Source organism: Herpailurus yagouaroundi, unplaced genomic scaffold (assembly GCF_014898765.1).
Source record: "Herpailurus yagouaroundi ecotype Mexico unplaced genomic scaffold, PumYag 165, whole genome shotgun sequence".
Lineage (NCBI taxonomy): Eukaryota > Metazoa > Chordata > Mammalia > Carnivora > Felidae > Herpailurus > Herpailurus yagouaroundi.
Window position 1 is genome coordinate 20,801,748 of NW_024412406.1, and position 16,262 is coordinate 20,818,009.

General features: G+C 40.1%; 1 protein-coding gene across 1 annotated transcript in view; it reads right to left on the reverse strand.

Annotated features, from left to right (window-relative positions):
- The window catches only part of NKAIN3 (sodium/potassium transporting ATPase interacting 3), a 611,467-nt gene that overhangs the window by 28,853 nt on the left and 566,352 nt on the right, over positions 1 to 16,262 (reverse strand). The window contains exon 5 of the mRNA XM_040487717.1: positions 9,504 to 9,564. Within this exon, the coding sequence (XP_040343651.1) occupies positions 9,504 to 9,564 (61 nt within the window). The remainder of the gene's footprint in view (positions 1 to 9,503; positions 9,565 to 16,262) is intronic.

A 16,262-nucleotide genomic window follows, 5' to 3' on the forward strand; every position in this document is an offset into this window, starting at 1 on the left:
AGGGGCCAGGCCTAGAAGTGGGCATACCTCTTCTATTCACCTTCCATGATCTAGAATTCAATTTCATGGGACATCTAACTGCACGAAGGCTGGGAAATGCAGTCCAGCCCTGTTTCAGGAGAAAAACCAACAAATGGGTTTAGTGAGCAGCTGGCCAGTTTCTCACACAAGCTATGACAAAACTTGTGAAGGTGCTATTCAATGAGTAAGGGTTGGGGAATGTTACAAGCTTTGCAGTTGATGGAACTATATATGTGGCAAAGAAAGCTGTTCTCTGGATACACCATTAACTCTAATCTAGACTTTGTGTTCTTGCAATCAAAGAGAGAGAGCAAACGCAAGAGCAAATGAGACAGAGAGAAAGAGTGAGTGAGACAGAGAGAGACAGGGAGAGAGAGAGATCCCGTTTCCTTCTATGAGGACAAGTGTGGAAAAAGTTCAAAGGCTGGTTAGGTATAATTTAGAATTAATTTACTTTGCACCTCATACAACTCAGGAGGAAAAACAAATTCTTTTAACTTCTCCCCTACTTTATTTTCATGCTGGCATCCAAGTTATATGAATATTCCCAAATACCTCACTTAGATTCCAGTTCCAAATGTTGCTCCCAGAAGGAACAGTAAATTACTTTCTTCCTTAGTCAATAAACTACTTAGTAAAAGCACATGAAGATGAGTGTTCCTTATATACCTTTTATTGTTGGTTACTTGTATGAAACTTCTTTAAAAGAATTACAAAATCAGATTTCCATTAAATATTTGGTCCATGAATATAGCTCTTGAGAATATCACGTGCCCTTTTGTTATCTAAAAGGGATAAACGTCTGTTTTATTCTTTGGTCTTACTTTAAAATGCTTCTGTTTTATTGTCTGATCTTACTTAAAATGCTTTAGTGTTAACAGTGGGCTATTTACCAGGGATGGCAAGTTAACATTTTAAGGATTTAATGAGAAGTCATTACTCCAAAACTAGCCAGGGTAAGTACTAACTCAAAATCTGTTACCTGTATCTGTGTTGGCAGTGCGCTTAATTTGCGTAACGATATTCAAAATAATTTTTAATTGGTAAAGTAAGTGCTGTTCAAAGGATGGGATTGCCTGGCAAAACTCAAGAGACAGGAAAGCTAGGAGAGAAAATTTTCACGGAGGGAGCAGTCAACAGTGACCAAAGCCATTAATTATAATGAAGCGTGATGAGATCTAAGTGAATTTGACAATTAAGAGGTCATTGCTGGCCTCTGAGTGAGCGTTTTCAGGAATAATGGAGGACAGAAGCCTGGCAGCAGCAGTCTGACAGTGAGTAGCAGGTGAGAGAGTGCACGCGAGACGTCTGGGCTACTTTGTGGAAAAGTCTGACCATGGAGGGGAGAAGCATGAGAGATGGGAAAGCTAGCGGTATATACTGGGTGGGGGTCAGGGTAATTTCCGGTTTGGTTTTTATTTTAATTGTGTGACTTTATTCATAAGCTGAGGAACAAGAGCCAGTGGGAGGAAGAAACTGGACAGAGAGAAGGGGAGAAAGGAGTTAGATGGGGGTGGGAAGGGAGGGTGAGAAAGAGAGAGAGAGAAAAAACAATTAGTGCGGCAAGGTGCCTGAATACGTGGGAGGGAACGAAGCTCTCTTTTTCTGTTGGGAAGAAGATAATCCTGGGCGAATGCAGACGGTCTGGATGGGAGAGAGACTCCAGGAACTTGTAGGGACCCCTGCCTACTGGCTTTCATTTTCTTCGTAACAGAGTCTTAGTGCCGAGGGTGTGGGGCAGAGGAGTGCAAGGTGCTGGGACTTACATCTCTCTGGGCTTCATTTCTTCATCCCTAGAATGATGGTAGGGAGCTCTAAGACTGCAGTTTTAAGGGAACTGGAGAAGGTGCTGACTCGGAATGAGTGACAGGCCTGCTCACAGGCGTCGACATTGTGAAGTCGCACGAGGGCCGGGGGATGGGGGCGCGTTCTTCTCTGTAACGTCACGGCAGTTTAGGAACAGGTGTAGAGAGAGGAGGGATCAATGTACTCTCACTGGAAGGCATTGGGGCATGGATACTGAATTTAGAATTAGAATGGAGACACAGGGGGCCCTCTGGGTGGCTCAGTCCGTTAAGCATCCGACTTGGGCTCAGGTCACGATCTCTCGGTCAGAGATTGAGCCCTGCGTCTGGCCCTGTGCTGAGCATGGAGCTTGCTTGGAATTCTTTTCTCTCTCCCTCTGTCCCTGTCCCACCAGCACGTGCTCTCTCTCTCTCCCTCTCTCAAAATAAATAAGCATTTAAAAATAAAATAAAATGGAGACACCGGAAGCCCTGTCAGAACGCTGTCAGTTGTTCTTCCCCCTGGGCCCCTAATCTTTCCCACTAAGAATCCAGAACAAAACCATCACACAGGATCCATGTAGAATCCTTACGGCCCATTTTTTTCTCACTGGGCCTTCAGGGTTCCATGAGGGTGTGGATTTTTTTTTTTTTTTTAATTTCTTACTCTGCTCCCTCATAATCACATCTGGTTCCCAAATCCCTAATCTTCCATTCTGTACCATCTGGATGGCAGATCCTGCATTCTTCCTTCTCAACTTAAGGGCATGCCACGCACAGGAGGCTGCTGGGCAACAGCGAGAACCTGAAGGCTCCGACCTGTCTGAAACGGGCATGTAGGGAGATGTGATTGTGCCTTCCCGAGCGAGACAGGCATTTGTGCAGCGGGCTTGCTTTCAGGGGTGAGGCTGATGCTTCACACTCCATCGACTATTAATCTGAGGCAGAGAGATCGGGATGTTTTGAACAGCTGCTGAAACTTTCCATTTGTAAATGAATGTAAAAAATGGGATGCACCCGATTGCTCCTTGAGACAACCCCAGAGCCAGGGACATCTTCCATAGAGCTGTCGTGTCAGACCTCAGAGTGCCTTTGGGATCCCCTAAGAGATGATTTGAGTTGTTGATGTGAACAGAGCTAGATGTTGGCAGGGTTAGGACTGCCTTCATTTAATTTCTAACATCCAGTTTCAAGTGGAAACATGGGACGTTAAAACCCCCTCTGGGGCAGTAGGTGTTCTTTGCTTGCTGCTGTCAACTTTCTGACAAGTAGCCAATGAAAATTTTCAGGGAATATAAGTGCATGAGCCATTTATACCTCATTGTGAATTAACCAAATTTTATTTATTGTGCAGGGAATGGGATATTTAAATTCTCATAAGGTGTGAGGAAAGACATATGAAAGATAATGTAAAGACATGGGGGTTGTGTACAACAAATATACGTTTGACAAACATACACCGGTTTCCTGTGGTGTTCCAGATACTGAACCAGGTCTTGGGATCCTAGGGTAAGTAAGCCATGATCCCCATCTACAAGTGGGGAATGCAGCTAAGTAAAAAATAAGTTGAACACAGATTCAGAGATGTGCTTAGGGTCCACTGAGGCATGGGAAAGAAGGTGTCCTTGGGAAGAATGTTAAAAAAAGCACGTGAGGGCTGTTAGTTACTTGAAGGGAGGTGACAATGTCTCATTTGATGACTGATTGCATGTGGGAGGTGAGGAAAGAGTGAAGGAGTATGCCCAAATTTCTAGCTTGTGTGAAGAGTGGTCATTCATACCACTCTGGAGTTAGAGAATAGAGAAGGACACCCTTTCTCCCCCAGATCTCTGCCAAAGGAAATCCCAACCATCCTCTGAGTCCACTTGTTCATACAGTTATTCATTCAACACTCCCTTATTATCTGTTGTTTTAGAGTGTCCTTTATGCCAGGAAATGGGCTGCCTCTTGGGGATACCATGACTGAAAAATTCCAGTTATGTTAACTGTTTCCACAGGAGAATTTTGCTGTCTGATGCAAGCACCTAACAGTGTACCACAGGTGCCCTCATCTAGCCTGGAGAGAGTGAGAAGGAAATGGCCAAATTTGGGAAGAATAGTTAAGCTGAGATTTGCAGGATTTGTGTAGGTTAGTATGTCAGCAAAGGGAAGAGGCCTCTCTGAAAGAATCTGCTGGATTAAGGAAAATAGATGTGGCTAGAGATGAGGAGACTAGAAAATATTGGCTGTGGCTAATCCCAGTTAGGCTGAATTACAAAAGTCCTGGTCGAGTGAAATAGGCAACAGTCCAGGTTCTACTTCATGATGAGTTTAGTACTGACTTGGGAGCTGGTTCTAGCAAAAAGGTTTCTTTATCTTGCCCCTGTGGAGAGTCTCTACTTGATTCACTGGTTTGGGTATTTGGGTGTTTATGATATTCTTCTTGAGAGATACTGTGTTTTTTTCTGACTTCATTGAGGTATAGTTGACTAATAAAATTGTGATATATTTAAATCTTCAACATGGTGACTTGATACATGTATACATTGTGAAAGGATTCTCACCACTGAGTCATTACAGAGAGAGACAGTCTTCATAACCTACCCAAGGACTAGAATTCTGTCTCTGAACCACAGCATTGTAGCTAGGATCTCATTCCATGCCACTTGTCCTTCCCAGGTGTAGTGCTGGCTGAGGTCGCCACCCTGCTGGGCCCAACTTTTTGATAGTGAGTCTGTTCCCTGGGCCAGATTTTGTAGTTGAATTCACTCTGTGGGTCCATCTCTACCTTCCAAGTTCCTGTTCCCCCCGTGATATCTTGTCCAGGAATTGACGAACCCAAGCTCTTACACTGATGTGGTATAATGGAGGTTTAAACCATCTCCTTGGATCTTGACCTTCAAAATCACTAAAAATCCATCCAATTTTGTTAAAGAGATGCAGGACCATCATTTGCCAAACATAAATATTTGTAAATGCACCAGGCATTCTAAATGTAAGGCAGTATCATTTTATCAAATTTGAGAATCTTGGGTTTTGAAATCCATCTTAAAAAATGAGTTGCTTGGCCAAGAGAATTTACCAATATAAATTCGGCTATTTTTTCATTATTGGATGCTATGTGCAAAGCATTTTCTAGGCTTTAGGGTTAAATCAAAGAATAAAATAAAAATCCTGACCTCATAGATTGTCTATTCTAGTACGAAGATTAGCCAGTTATTTTGTAGCTATTTAAAGTCTTCTCATCAAATTAGGGGAATTACTTCAGACTCAAAATCTAAACTTGTGGTGAGGTCAGTTAGATACAACTCACCCGATAGTTACCAAAAGAAATGTATCCTCTCTGAGCACCAGTAGATTCTTGATGGCTTATTGGACAAATGCTCTAACTCCTTTGAAATGCTGGTCATGACTACAGGATCATTCCTGAGTCTCTCTCTTGGACTCACCAAATTCTCCTGCCCCTCCACCTCAAATGTGTATATATTGCAAGGCTCACAAGACAATGGACAGTTTTCTACTCTGAGGATCCTCCCGGCCTCTGCTGCTTTCTCTCTTCCCAGTGCCTGAACTTTGGGTCACTCTCCTTCTCTAAGGCTTCTGCAAACATTACAAAGCCATGAAGGGACACTGAGAGATTGACATTCAAACTATTCAACTGCCCTCCCATTAGCTTCTTCAGTAAATTCTTAGGGGAAGAAAGGGGTTGTGAAAATAAAGGAAACCTCATTTAAAATGGAGCTGGGAAGCCCTGAAGGGGGAGCTCTCATGCACAAACCAGGCTGTCTAACCAGCAGAAAGAAGGAAGATAAGAACTATCTTGATAGGGAGGACATTTTCACATAGGAATTTCATCTTCCACTTTTAAGAAAAAGAAGGAAGATCCTCCCTGCCCCAGCAACAACTCACTAACCACCACTCATAGCCAATGAGAAACGCTCTTTCTTTGTTCTTTTCTGATGAACGCTTGTTTAAAACAATCCTCCCTAATTTCCTCCTATAACCTAATAACGGCCGGCTTTCCCTTTGTCTCTTTGGACTTGTCTGTGGTTCCCCATAGTTTGCTTGTCCCAAATTGCAATTCTTCTGCTATTACCAAAGAAACTAATTTTGCTGATAATTGACTATTTTGAAGGTAGACAGGGTTATTTATTTCCAATTCACATCATTGCTATGCTAATATCACTATCCTCTGAAAAGGAATTTATGGGCAGACAGGCAAATATATGAACACTAGCCTGGAGGAAGCCTCAAGGGCAGTAGAGATATAGAATGTGTTCCAAGAGTCATGTTTCCTTCCAATGAACAGTTCCCCAAAAGTTTACTATCAAGGGTCAAATGGTAGTATAAAGAGTTATCTTGAGCTTTTCAGTATAAATTATTGAACCTGCATCTGGGGGGATTCATTTCCTTTTCAAAAACTAACTCTTAGGGTTTTCAATATGCTTTTCTCCCACTATTCAACTATACAACCCAGACTGGCCTTTGTGAGACCAAACAGATGTCCCAGTTGCAATTTGAAACCTAATATCAGAAGCAGTCATGCTAGCAACAGATCCTCTGAAGAAGTCTGGTAATATTTATACAAGTTAATACTATTTTTCAGCATCTTTTGCCTCGCCTCCACACTTTCCCAAATTAGAAACATTCTTTTTCACAAGTGTGACAAGATAGTAACAAGCCTACAAGTTCATTTTCAGCAGTAGGTGATTCACAAACAAGATGTCGACAGGTTTTTATGATTACAGATTCCAAATATCCTGGTCTCACAAAAGTGTTCATGGAGATTGATAGATATTCCAAAAAAGAAATAAAAATGAGATGAGAGATATAAATGGGCTTTTTCATTGGAATGAATGATGGGAAGTTCTGACCCCATCAAGCAACATTCTTCCTTTTTCAAGCTTTTTATTTCATTGTCTTTGACCTGCAATCAGAGTCCTTATAGGAGATATAGTTAGCAGAAGAGGCCGAGAGGTAACTAAGAAGATGGGTGGCTGGAAATAAATGTTTCCGCAAGCATTTATTACCCTTCAGAAATGTCCATCAGCTGAAATGTTAGTCCCATAGAACCACTTAGGCAGTGCAGGGGAGAGAAGTGGGTAGCTGTTATTAATTTTTAAGGCTGGCTGACAGCTTTCAGTCCAAGAACAAAGATTAACTTTGCATTCTGAATAATGCAGAAATTTTCATTAGTTAGAATAGGAATTGAAATGATAAATGATACATTGTCTGCCAAAATACTGTGACATTACATTATATATTTGCAGTCACCTTTCAGAATAAGCTTCCCAGAAGTATACTTAGACAGATTGGAAAGCTACCAGTATTGGTTTTTTTTTTTTTTCACTGTATGTTTAGATTTTGGAAAAACAAATCAAAAGGCACATCTTTTTGACTGTGGGTTGGTAATATCATATCCAAAGGGCAGTTCATTACTGCACCTAAAAGCTAAGTGTGGGCACAAATTGTGCTAGTCTATGAGATCATTGCGATTGGTTTGCAGACATTTCTTTTTGTTCACATCTGCCTTGAAGACTCCGGGACAATTTAATTACAACTGCACTTTTGATTTCTACTTCTTTCAATAAAAAATGCAAAATTACACTCACTTGAGAACTATCAGCCTAAAAGGTTTGTGATTGCTTTTCCCTGTCATCTTTCTTCCAGCAGATCATCATGTCAAGTCAGTTTAGGGCATATTCATTTTGTGTTGAGCACCCAAGACTTTTTCTGGCTCTAAATTTTGTTTGAATTGATCGTAACACTAGACACTAGATACAACTACTATATCCAGATGTCTCTCGATAACTTAATGTACGGCCCTCCTAATAAACACTAGAATTAAACCATTAATAGAATAGGCTTCTAGCAGCTGCTCGAATGCCAGTTTGATGGGCATTAAAATAGCTGAATCAGAGATTTCTATAGAGAAACTTACGCTAATGAAAGACACCAAAGTCAATGGAACTACAATATCTGCCAGTAGCGATATCTGCCAGGAGAGTAAATATTGTATTTACTCTACAATATTGTTACTCTAAAAGAGGCTGATAGAAGGTCAAAATCGTTTACCCAATTTAGATGAGCCTTTCCTTTTGCATGTCATTTTGTATTTCCAAGTTTTCCTTAAAATCACACGCCTCAAGGAAAAGTCCTTTATGTACTTATCCTAATAGATAAAAGACTATTGATTAATCTACCTTTTCTCACACAATAAGGTAGACTGGAACATTAGCATCATTCGAGGGCCTCCAAACAGCTCAGCAAGGAGGACAAGAAACAGGGGCTTTTGATATCTACTTAAACATACTTTATAAAGGATTCAGCTGCGATTTATCGGTCAGTGTATCATTTTTTGAAGTTTTTTCTGAAGTATTTATTCTAATAATTTCCTTGAGGTCTCAACTGCAGTTAAAACTGTTCATGCTGGGCCAGTTGTTTTTGGAGGTGAAGCCTGTCTCTTGGAGGTGAAGCTGTGAGTTGGAGGCATGCTGCCGATTTTCTGTGCATTAACTTTGTCAGACTGTGGAGCTACCAATGGAACTCCTGAAAATACACTTTCTGAAGGTAACCTCATAGTGGGAAGTGTTGTCATTACAACAGCACTTTTGAAATGTCAGAAACTTTCTGGTTTATCTCGTGTTTAGAAAAAAATCTCTAAGCCAGCATAAAAGATATGATGCAGTATGTTCACACATTTTCACTACCTGAGAGTTTAATCTCAGGGTCTAATATTTTTTTCCAGTTGGGTAAATAAATCCTCACTGTCAACTGGATTCCAGTTTGTATACTGCGACTGCATCTATTTGGTGGGAAGCATTCATCAGACCCCTTCGGAGTTGTGTTCTAGAAAGAAGTTATCACGGTGAGCTGGACACTTATCCTCATTTTTTTAAAGGGTCAAGTTTATAACCCAGGGAGTTTAACTATGATGATATAACTGAATCATTGAGATGGGTGGGTGTGATTTGGTTATCTAATAATGATTTATTTTAAAGAATGAACTAAAATTTTCTTTAGTATTGCATGAGATCATAACAGTTCTGCCAAGAATTGCCTTACATTAGCAGGCACTCAATAAAGGCCAGTGTTGGCATATGTGGCTAAATCTTCACCTACATAACTTCAGGTCATATATGCCTTTTATTTTTTTGGTGGTATTCTGCTGAAACATGACTCCTTAGCATTTTAGCATCCCGTTAGTTATTTTTCAGCATTGCTTCTTTAAATTTGGGGTGTTTTTTTCACATCTCACCTTGAAGGTTGTCATTTTTAGTTTTTGTGGAGCACTTTATAAAATTTGTGTTCATATACTTCTTGCTGGAATGTATTGTTTTCATGTTATTGGTATTAGTCAGATTTCAAAATTCTGCAGCTAGCGTACTTACAATTGACAATGGATAAAATGATCCCTGGTTTTCTATTCAACATTATCTTTAAATCTCTGAAGAAAACTTGCTAAGACATGATCCGACAGCCATCTGTAGGCTTACAGTCTCTGGGCATCCTCATACACAGCTTGATTTGAGGGTTTCAATACCTATGCCACCTTATTTGTGTGCAGTTCAGTTTGCAAACCCTTGATTATAATTTTACCATTCTGCATTCGGTCACTTTAAATTCCAAATACAAAAGCTTTCATAGCCCTGTAATGATTTGCTTTGGAAGCTATATCTCATCCAAAGTAAACCCAAAGGTAGCTATCATAGTACTTACAGGTGTCCTCTTCTTCCATGAAAATACTGATCACATAACAGGCATACACAAAACCAACCAACTGCAAAAGAGAAGAAAAAGAAAAACCTTTAAGAATCTATGCTAAATGTCCAGAATTGAAGAGCCTATATAATCCAGTAAATAAAGAATGCATAGTAAGAATGTCAATGAGTCTGTAATAGGAAGAAATCTTGATTTTAAATAATAGCTGTGTTTTAATTTTTTTAATGTTTATTCATTTTTGAACTAGGGAGAGACAGAATCTGAAGCAGGCTCCAGGCTCTGAGCTGTCAGCACAGAGTCCGACACAGGGCTCGAACCCATGAACTGCGAGATCATGACCTGAGCTGAAGTCAGATGCTTAACTGACTGAGCCACCCAGGCATCCCAATAGCTGTGATTTTTAAAGAGTTTTGCCATTTCTACTCAGTTGCAATGGCTTTTTAAAACAGAACACAAAAATGGGAAAATGTTTTTAGACATTTCACTTGGATTTTGATTTGGGATTTATAGTCCTTATATTTTAAAATCACCACAGATTATTCAGAACATATAGTTTTAAGTTTGACTACTTAAAGGGCAATTTGTAGCAATACTCATTATTACTACAACTATTTTAATATTTAATGCCATAAAAGGAATCAAAATATGCTAATTATAAATTAAATACCAATCATCTACTTAGTTGTTTGAAATGCTCTGAGAATATAATTCTATTTATTTATTTATTTATTTATTTTTAATTTTTTTTTTTCAACGTTTATTTATTTTTGGGACAGAGAGAGACAGAGCATGAACGGGGGAGGGGCAGAGAGAGAGGGAGACACAGAACTGGAAACAGGCTCCAGGCTCTGAGCCATCAGCCCAGAGCCTGATGCGGGGCTCGAACTCACGGACCGCGAGATCGTGACCTGGCTGAAGTCGGCCGCTTAACCGACTGTGCCACCCAGGCGCCCCAATATAATTCTATTTAAATACTAAATTGTTTTGTTAATTATATCATCAGAAAATGCATGAACTTTTAGTTCATTAATCATATAATGACACCAAAGAGATAGTTTACACTTGGATACTAGTGGTTAAATAAATTCAGGTGCTAGAGCACAGGCTTTCTAGTTTTTCATATTGTTATCTGTACTTACTATACTGAGAAGGCAATTTTTATTTTATGGAGCCAGAGACACCGCAATTCCTGAAGGACAAAATTGTCAATGCAGCTAGTCTAGTCTAAAATTACTCTAAGTACTTTGCTGAAAAATAGATACCTCAATAGTGGTTATATAGTCTGCCTTCTTACTTTTCTCTCTGTTGTTAAAGTCTGTCCTCTCCTCCCTTTATAAAATAACATTTGGAAAGGAAACTTCTCTGATAGTCCCAGTATCAAAGGCTGAAATTCCCAATGCAGAGAACAATCCATCTGGTGTTTGTGACTACCCTGTAGATTAGGAACCTGAACTAGGAATTCACCTTCAGACTGGGCAGGATCAGGTTTTAGCTTTTCCTCACTTGCTGAGAAGGATTTCCTCTCACTCTTTCAGGAAAATGCAGAGGAAGCGGTGAGGTCAGAAGGCTCGAAACACAGAGATTCAAACCAAGGGAGAGATGACCAAAGAGCATCTGTTGCCGCTTGATGGTTCTTTCATCAACAAGACTATTGGAAAGTTGCTTCTCCAGTTTGCTCATCACCTCGTAGAAATTGTGGTTGAGTTTGCTCATCTCCCTGTGGAAGACATGCCTCAACTTGGAAATGTTTTGGAAGATGGTCATTTAACAGCCAGTAAGACTATTGTGGAGAATAGGCAACTCCTTTAGTAATTCCTGGTTCAGATCTTGAGACACAATCTGGCCTTTGATGAACTCTTCCTCAGCCTTGGCCACACTAACCTCATCTGTCTTTTCTGTATTCTGCATGCCTCCAAGTGGCGCTGGGCACTGTCACAGTCCATGAGTTTCCAACCCACTTGGCGATTCTTTCCTTCATCTCACTGAACTGGGCTCCATAGTATTCCATAGTCCTCAAAGTCTGTTCAGCTCTTTTCTCTTCATAGTCTTACCTATGAAGGAGATCACCACTTCCTACAATGGTCATTGGTTTCTCATGATTATCCCAGTCACTGTTGTAGACCTCCTGTAGGGTTTCTGACACTCCCTTTGAGTTTTCACACATCACCTCGACAGCACTAAAGGTATTCTTTAGGTCCTTTTATAGCTTGAGGCCATCTGCTAGATTTCTAGTTTATTATAAAAGGATTTAACTCTGGGATAGCCAGATGGAAGAGATGCATGGGGCAAGGTAGGGGGCAAAGTGTAGAGCTTCCCTGTTCCTCAAGTGCACCACTCTCCCCAAATCCCCAAGTGTTCACCAACCTGAAAGGTCCCATAGATGTTCTTTTATTAAGACAAAAGAGAGCAAGCTCATCCGAATAATTTTTTTCCAGAAATACTTTTTTTACAGAAGTTTTATTAGCTTATATTTATTCCCTGTAGTTTTAGGGCTATGGATTATGCTAAAAATATTGGGTTAACTATGTTTTCTGAAAAGATTCATTGTATGTGTACTGAAGAGAACTGGCCAGTATATTTATTTCTTTTCCAAATGAGTCTTTTGACTGATGGAAAGTAAGATCAGGGTCTTAATTCTAGTTACAGCTCACTATCTTTCCTCATTCAGTGAAGTTTTTGTTACTGATGAAATGGGAGAACACCCAGTTTTAAAAGAAAAGATAAATGTATAGCAACAGAAAATTTGTCAAATTCAATTCTTCACTAATGGGCCTTAAAAATATCTTGATAGATGACAAGAAAGGAATTTGGGCTAGGTAATTGAAATATACAGTACCATTAGCTGGAAACAGTAAGATAAAGACGTGCCATACTAGAATATTAGCTCATTCTCCAGGCCCTCAAGCAGAAATTGCCAGCCTTAATCTCAATATTACAACAAATGAATTAATTAGCATATATCCTTTTACTTTTGCTTTATTGATGGGCACACTAATAAAATATTTATTCCAAAAATTACTTTTGCTATCGTGATTAACCAAACTGCTGCTTAATTAATATTATTCTCATGAGAACCTGTCTAGACATCATGTTAATCACCAATTTGTTGATGGCTGAGTGTTGTGTAGTTCTTGGTTTCCCAGAATATGATTTGAAATAGTCCCTATGGCTTTCTGCTTATCTCCAAGAAATAGAATAACATACATTCTTGCCAACAGCAAAGATACACAAAGTAAATAACACCAGGATTGTCCCGATTGTCTGCTTTTAATAAAGTTTTGAAGGACTCAGTCATTTTAAAGACACTTTCTTCTTTTCCATTAAGTTATCCATCTCCAAAGTTATAACATTTAAATGATTTTCTCCAATGTATTGTAAATTCTGACTGCATAAAGTCCATTTTTTTGGTATAGTACATAAATGCAAATGGCGGAAGACTAGATTCCAACACCACTTCTTGTATAAGGGATTGATTAGTTTTTGCAAGTAGGATTTGTATATGCAATTGATTTCTTTTGCCCTGCAGGCCTTGTATAAGGATTGGCAGGATTAGATTTCACATATGTAGAAACTAGGATGACAGCCACTGGCTGTGAGTCCTGCTAGTTGTGAATCTTAGAATAAATCAAAGAAATGAGGCATTTCTAAAAGCATGAGTGTCTTAAGGGATCACTTTTAGGTGCAACAAATGGATGAGAAAAGCTCATCTAAGAAACTCAGAAGAATTTGTACAGGCCCTGCCTCACTTAGGGTGAAAGAATCAGTGGGGTTTGAAGGAAGCCAGAAGGATCCTTAAACAAAAAGAACTCCCCAATGACTTTCCTAGATATCCCAGCATTTACACTAACATTTAAGCATTAATGTTTAAGAGATTCCTTAAGGAATGACAGAAGCGTCTCTATTTAGCACTAGGCTCTAAAATGTTCTTTGTTGGTTGATTTTTTTCCCTCAAATCCAAAATGACTCTATAAAGGTCTTGGCCAAAGCCACCTGCAGGAAGCAGGCAGAGGCTGACACACTTCACTCTGTGTAGAGCTTTATCCTTATGAAAGTCACTAAACTGAACATTTTCAAGTTCTATGTGTAATTTGAAACCTTCTATAATTTAATTTTTTATTTGGGTTAAGATGTTAAGTTACATATAAAAGAAAGCATAGATACCTAATGTTAAGAACTGCAGGGTTTGGGATTTTACTCTATAAGCTAACGAGTTAGCCTGTTACTGTTTCATGGATGCTGGGTTAGAGATAAAGGACTTCATTACTCATAGCTCAGCAGCCAGCGTGAGCTTCATATCTCTGCCACATTCTCCTTGGGCCATGATGGACTCCTGCACACACAGTGGGTTGTGTTATAGGAGAGGAACATTGAGCTACTTTTACAGCAGTGGGAAGCAAGCCTACTCTTTGTTGGGGTGTGATGGGGGAGAAGTTACCTCATTCCTTAAGGTTGCTTGCTGAAAACACAATCCTGAGAAGTTGCTTAGGAAAAGACTGATTATAAATTTGGAGGTTATCGGTATATCTATAGACGGTATTTGAAGCTACATGGGGGTGCCTGGTTGGCTCAGTCGGTTAATCCTCCGACTTTGGTTCAGCTCATGATCTCACGGTTCGTAGGTTCAAGTCCTGTGTCAGGCTCTGTGCTGACTGCTCAGAGGCTGCAGCCTACTTTGGATTCTGTGTCTTCCTCTCTCTCTGCCCCACCCTCCTCCCCCTGTCCTGCTCACACTCTGTCTCTCTCTGTCTCTCAAAAACAAATAAAGAAATTAGAGCTATATGATTGGATCAGAATGCTAAAGAAATGAGTGAAGTTAGAGAAGGGAGTCAAAGGATGAAGTTCTGGAACATTATGACATTTAGGGTTTAGAGAGAAGTCAAGAAACCAGGAAGAGACTGAAAAGGCCTGACTAGAGAGGTACAGCAATAGAAGAAAGCAAGGGCAATCAACTGTGTCAAAGGCCTCTGGCAGGTCAAGGACAATGAGTACTGAGCCTTGACGACTGGACTGGGCAGTGTAGAGCACATGGGTGACCTTGATGGAGTTGTTCTGGTAGAGGATGGGGGCAAAAATGTGACCAGAATGGGTTCAAGAGAAAAATAAGATGTCAACTATTCTTTCAAGGAGTTTTGGAAAAGGAGAGTAGAGACAGGAACAAGATCTGGACAGAGATGTGACGTTAATGAGGTTTTTGTTTGTTTTTGTTTTAGTTTCTTTTTTAAAGGTGGAAATTAATACAGCATATTTGGATACAATGGGCTTTTCCTTAAACCATGATTCACAATTTGGGGAAATAAAGAACAAAGATTATTTTCCTGGCCAAGCACACATCACTTTTATCTGCTTCCAAGCCCTCTATAATCCTACCTCAACTTGGCTTTCGAGCCTTCTCCCCTACTCTTCTCTGCCACGAACTGTGCTCCAACTCCCTGAGCACACCCCATTCTTCACTGGCCCGTGACCCCCTAACCTGTTCTCATATCTCTGCTTGCACAGACCCTCTCATCCTTTAAGCCTTGTTGCAAATGTCACTTTCTTTGATCCCCCCAGTGGATACACCTCTAGTCTGAACTGTTTCAGGACTTTGTTCTTAGATCTCTAATGGCAGTTCCCAGTATTGCTTTGTGTTAAAGCTTTGTGTTCATTTGTTATCTTCCCAGTGGGTCCTGGAAGGCAGGACCTGTCTGAGACAGCTGCTGCAAAGTCCACGTCCTCAGAGTCCTGCCCTGGTTCCTTTAGGAAGAAGATCTACTCCTTCCACTACATAGGCACAGCCCCGTGTTCTTTGATTCAGGCATATTTATCTATCTATTTACATGTCTGTCTCCACTGCCAGGCTCTCACAAGGTGAGAACTTTTTCTCAATTTCACTTTGCGTTCCTGAAACTTAGCATTTTTCCTGGTACAAAGAAGGTACTTACTAAATGTTTTTAAGCAAGTAAATGATGAGAAGCACTGTATTTCAAAGCAAAGTGTGGGAGGGAAATGAGTATGGCTGGAACAAAGTAGGTGAATTTTAGAATTCCAGCACATTAGCAACCTTGAAATTCCCACATGGGTCACCCTGTCACTCAGTCAAAGTAAAAGCCAACTCTGCTTGTGTGCATCAGCATCTGTTGTCTTGACTTGATAAGTCCCATAGACTTTTCTGTTTTGCTGTGATAACGTCTATGTCACACAATAGACACGAGAACAAGATTATACCATCTTAGACAGATGGATGGAAGCTACACATTTAGAAAGAAAAAGGAGATTAGGCTATTTTCACTTATGAATTAACTATTGGTTGGGTTTACATGAAACCAAACAGTTAAAGTATATCGAAAGTAGCTAATGTATTCCTGAATGCACGTTGCTTCCTTCACTGGGAAGAGGAGAAATAAATATGAAGGAGTAAGAATTTCTCAGCCATTTGACTGAAGAGACATAGTGGTTTTCATGAAGTATAGCAATGCTCCAATTCTCACAGCAAGTGGGAATTCAGTATGTCCCGGTGTCATGTCAGAGTGATAAACAACAGAATGTCCAGACACACAGCTTATGGTGGGTTATTAATTTGAGAACCTTCTGACTCTCTCCTAGGAGTGATATTGAACTTTGTACCATGGTTCACCCTCAATTTTGGACTGGACAGTAGGTGTATCCTTCCTTTCTAGGGAGTGATCAAAAAACCTTGAGATTGAAGAACAGGCAGCTGGTGGACAGTCTCATCTCACAGTGCTGTGTGGACACATTTCTTTCTCTATGACTCCCAGG